Source organism: Austrofundulus limnaeus, unplaced genomic scaffold (assembly GCF_001266775.1).
Source record: "Austrofundulus limnaeus strain Quisiro unplaced genomic scaffold, Austrofundulus_limnaeus-1.0 Scaffold77, whole genome shotgun sequence".
Lineage (NCBI taxonomy): Eukaryota > Metazoa > Chordata > Actinopteri > Cyprinodontiformes > Rivulidae > Austrofundulus > Austrofundulus limnaeus.
The window spans coordinates 1,407,014-1,411,219 of record NW_013952479.1 but is presented as its reverse complement, the minus strand read 5'-3'; the positions used below and the strand labels follow the sequence as shown (position 1 = coordinate 1,411,219).

At 38.5% G+C, this 4,206-nt stretch overlaps 1 protein-coding gene across 1 annotated transcript in view; it reads right to left on the bottom strand.

Annotated features, from left to right (window-relative positions):
- hspb8 (heat shock protein b8) overlaps positions 1-4,206 on the bottom strand; it is a 14,969-nt gene extending 10,763 nt beyond the window's left edge. The window contains exon 1 of the mRNA XM_014011157.1: positions 3,566-4,206. Coding sequence (XP_013866611.1) covers positions 3,566-3,992 — 427 coding nt within the window. The 5' untranslated portion in view covers positions 3,993-4,206. The remainder of the gene's footprint in view (positions 1-3,565) is intronic.

Here is a 4,206-nt window from a genome sequence, read left to right as displayed (position 1 = left end):
TAGTAAATCAGTCTCAAAACAAGGTCAAAAAGATTTTTTTTTTTTTTTGCTGGATACAAGGTTTTAAAACTTGGTTAGATAGACAATTTTTTGCAGTGTGATTGTGTAATAATAATAATCTTGTTTTCAGAATGTGTAAGATTATTTGTCTCGTTAGCCTGAAAATTTGACTCAAATTAAGTCAAAATTTTCTGCCAATGGAGTAAGAATTTTTTACTTTGTAAGATTCTTGAAATACTTGATTTGACTCAGTTTTTTCTTATTTCAAGAACCTTACCAAGTAAAATTTTCTTACTCCATTGGCAGAAATTTTTGACTTAATTTGAGTCAAATTTTCAGACTAACAAGACAAATAATCTTAAACATTCTGAAAACAAGATGATTATTCTTACACAATCAGTCCTTGTTTAGTAAATCAGTCTCAAAACAAGATCAAAAAGACTTTTTGGCTGATATAAGATTTTAAAACTTGGTAAGATGGACAGTTTTTGCAGTGCGTGTAAAAGCAAAACACACTTTATGTCCATAAAGTACTTTTACTGATGTGTTGCATATTACTTTTTCTGATTAAATTAAAAATTTAAGCCTTGAGCTTAAACACAAAAGGCTACAACCTTCCTACGGCAGGTGTTTTAGGCCTGAGTGTTGCTGGAAACAAGCACTCCAACATGTTAACAGACTAAAAGCTTTTGAGCACTTCCTGCTCCATGTTTCTGTTTCAGCTGGTTGACTTTTTAATTTAATCATCAACTTGGAAACAAGCAGCAACAATGTCAGCCTGTGTGTCATGAAGCGGAACACCTGTCCCCATTTCTATTTTTTTCTTTTGTAACAACATTCAGTCTGCTTTAGTGAGCTCTAAACAAGGTTTTATTGGTTTTCCTGCCACCCGTCCTGCAGCAGGCAGGTCCAACATGGTGCCGACTGAAAAAACCCAACTGGCATACCAACAACGTGTTTATAAAAAACTTCACACTGAACGTTGTGAGTGTGGGGGGAGGAGGAGGAGGAGGGGGAGACAGCTGTCCTTTGTGCCCCCTGTCAGCTTCGGGTATCCCTGGAATTTATCCGTCTTTTTTCAAATTTCCACAGCTCGCTCCAGCGATCAGAGAAGCCCTGCAGGAGCCCCCACCGGCTCCGAGACGGACCCTGTTCTAGAACCGTCCGCGTGACGTCAGGCTCCATGTCTTCCTGGGACAGAAGCCGGCGTCACGAGCCTTGCCTTCGATCTAAATTGGGCTCATAAGCGAGCGAGGGAGCCATTCTCCAAGAATCTGGAACAGGTGTCTGAGGTTGGAGGGTCTGCCAAAGACCCACTTTCCAAAAAAAAAAAAAAAAAAATCTGTTGAGCTCTTTTAGATCAGGACTGAAGACTGAAACTGAGGTTGTCTCAAACTGTTGGAGCTTCTCGCTGCACTGAAGGAACCACATGAGCACGAACATCTTTTAAAAATGCTTTTAATGTTTAATATTTGATTGTTTTATTTTTTTTGCCGTTTTTAACATATTTCTTTTTCTTGTACCGAGTCTTGAAGTGTCTTGAGGAGCGCTTTAGAAATAAAATGTATTATTATTATTAATGGTTTGACTGAAACACAAAATGTGTTCTGAGTCATTGTGTTTATAAAAAAAAAGGTTCTGGGAAGTTATCTGCTTTCTTCTGGAATAAGTCTGTATTTAAGTTTTATTTAAAGTTTGATTAATAAAATGCATTTTGAGAAGTTTTAATCTAACATGTGTTTCTTTAAGTTTTATCTCCTGAAACTGTTTAAATATACAACAAATGTTAATTCTGACCAATAATATTAGCGCAACTGTGTTTGCTGCATGACCAACTTCACCTGTTCTCCCATGTTTGCCTTGTATGTCTTCTTGAATGGGTGTTTCTTAACTGCCCCTCCCCCCCTCCCCTGAATCTACAGCACCTTGTGAATTTATTTCTGTGAAAAGCGCTAAATAAATAAAACTTTACTTACTTATTTACTATAAGAAATGTAACGTTTCACACGACAGAAACTAACAACCAGTTAGGTCTTAAAGGCTTAAATACTTTTGACTTACTTTTTACAGTTTAAAAGTTGAGCTTCAGTTATTTCTATAGTTCTTTCGTTTTTTGATTTTACTACTTTTATTTGCCGTGATCTGCTGTTTTGTAGCACTTTGAGATTTTTGTTAATGAAAAGAGCGTCACAAATCAAATTCATTATTATTATTAAGTGTTTTCTAACACTGAAATTTCCCCTCGGTGGGACAATAAAGGCTAAATCTATTCTATTTCTTTATTGATTTATTTCCCAAGGAAAACTGTAATTTTCACATTTTATCAACAAGACTAACCAAAAAGTCTTCTTGTTTTATGTAATGAAGGTATATTTAATAGGGTCCAGAACAAAAAAACTTTATATTTTTTTAGTTTTGAATCTTGGATATCTAATAAACACACTATTAGCTTTGAGCTAAACTTCTCTCTAAAATAGGAACATGTTCTGAGTTATAGAGTCAGTGAAAGTTACAGTTTGTTTATAAAATATGTGGTATTTCTGAAGTGTTATTAAGAATCAAAGAAAGATCATCTTGTGGTCCTTATAAGGCTTATATTGAGCTGAACTTAAAGAAGCAACAACCTCTTTGTTTAAGAAGCTGAAGGATTTTATTCTCTTTTTGCACCTTGTCAAACAGAAGCTCAGTGCTGCAGATGTAGGAAAGTTTAAAATGAGGTTTTTCTTTAACATTAAATAATTTATGAGAAACTTGTTTGCAGAGTTGTAAAGTAACTAAGTACAAACACTATACTGTACTTAAGTAGAATTTTTGGGGTATCTGTACTTTACTTGAGCAATGCATACTTTTTACTTTTACTTATTACATTTTTACACATTTATCTGTACTTTCTACTCACTACAGTTTTTAAAAAGGTAAGAAGTAGAAAGTCGTTACTCCTATTTTAGTCCAAGTTGTTACTCAAAAAAAACCTGGAGGGAGTGAATTTAATTGCGGTTGGATGAGAAGTATAAACATTTACCATTCTGACACTAAATTATCTTGTACACAACCCATCACAGCTGCACGCTGTTAGAAAATATATTTGAGAAGTCACCTCCCGATAAATGTCATTTTGGAAAATCTAACTGCTCACTTTTACTCAGTACTTTTACTTTTAATACATAAGTAGATTTGGCGTCAGAAATTTACTTTTGATACTTAAGTACAAAAAGTATCAGATACTTTAAGACTTTTACTCAAGTAATATTTTAGAGAAAACTTTAACTTTTACCAAGGTATTTTTATGATAAGAAACTTGTACTTTTACTCAAGTATCACTATGAGGTACTTTATAAAACACTGCTTGTTTGTTTGATCCAGACTTGAACACAGATCAGATATAATGTTTTATAACCTCCTTGGTTTGATCCAATAAATTCAGTGTAAACCACACATATCATGGTGTCATAAATGAGTTATTTTGGGTTTAATGGTTGTAATGGTGTAAAACAAGCCTTCTGGTGAACTTTGACCTCTCGTCATCTAAACGACTGGTTTCAGCTCCAGATCCCGGACTCCTCACCTGACACCTCCACGAACCCGTCCCTGGTCTTGACGTGCAGCTCCTCGGCTCTGAAGCTGTGCACGTTCACGCAGACCTTCCAGGGCTCCCCGTCGGTGGTCGCAGGGGGGCTCCGCGAGGGCGGCTCGCCGTACCTGCTGGTGTAAAGCCCGGGGCCTCCCGTGGAGTGACGCAGGGGGAAGCCTGTGCGTAAAGCGCCGCCGAAGGGCGACGCGTCCAGGCGCGTGCTGAGCCGACCCGGCCGAGCCCACCCGGGCCAGTCCAGCTCCAGCTCGTCGGGGAAGTGCGGCATCCCGAAGTCATCGCCCATGAACCGAGACGGAAGCTGGTCCCGGAACGGGGACTGGTCCCGGAACGGAGATTCTCTGAACGGATCCCGGGGAAACCGCTGCCGGTTTCCCGACGCGTAAAAGTCTCCCTCTGCCATCTCCAGCTGGGTTCAGAGCTGAAAAAAGTTCTTTAGTCGAGTTGAATCCTGCAGAGGAGCCTTCACTTTTAGATATTTTGGCACCGATGATTCTATTTGTGGCAACTTTTAATCCTTTTGGTCAGGGCGCACGGCCGTTACGCAAACACCTGCTGATCTGTCAACTCCTCTCTAAACCCCCGCCTCTAAAACTTTAAAGGGAACCGGTTTCCTC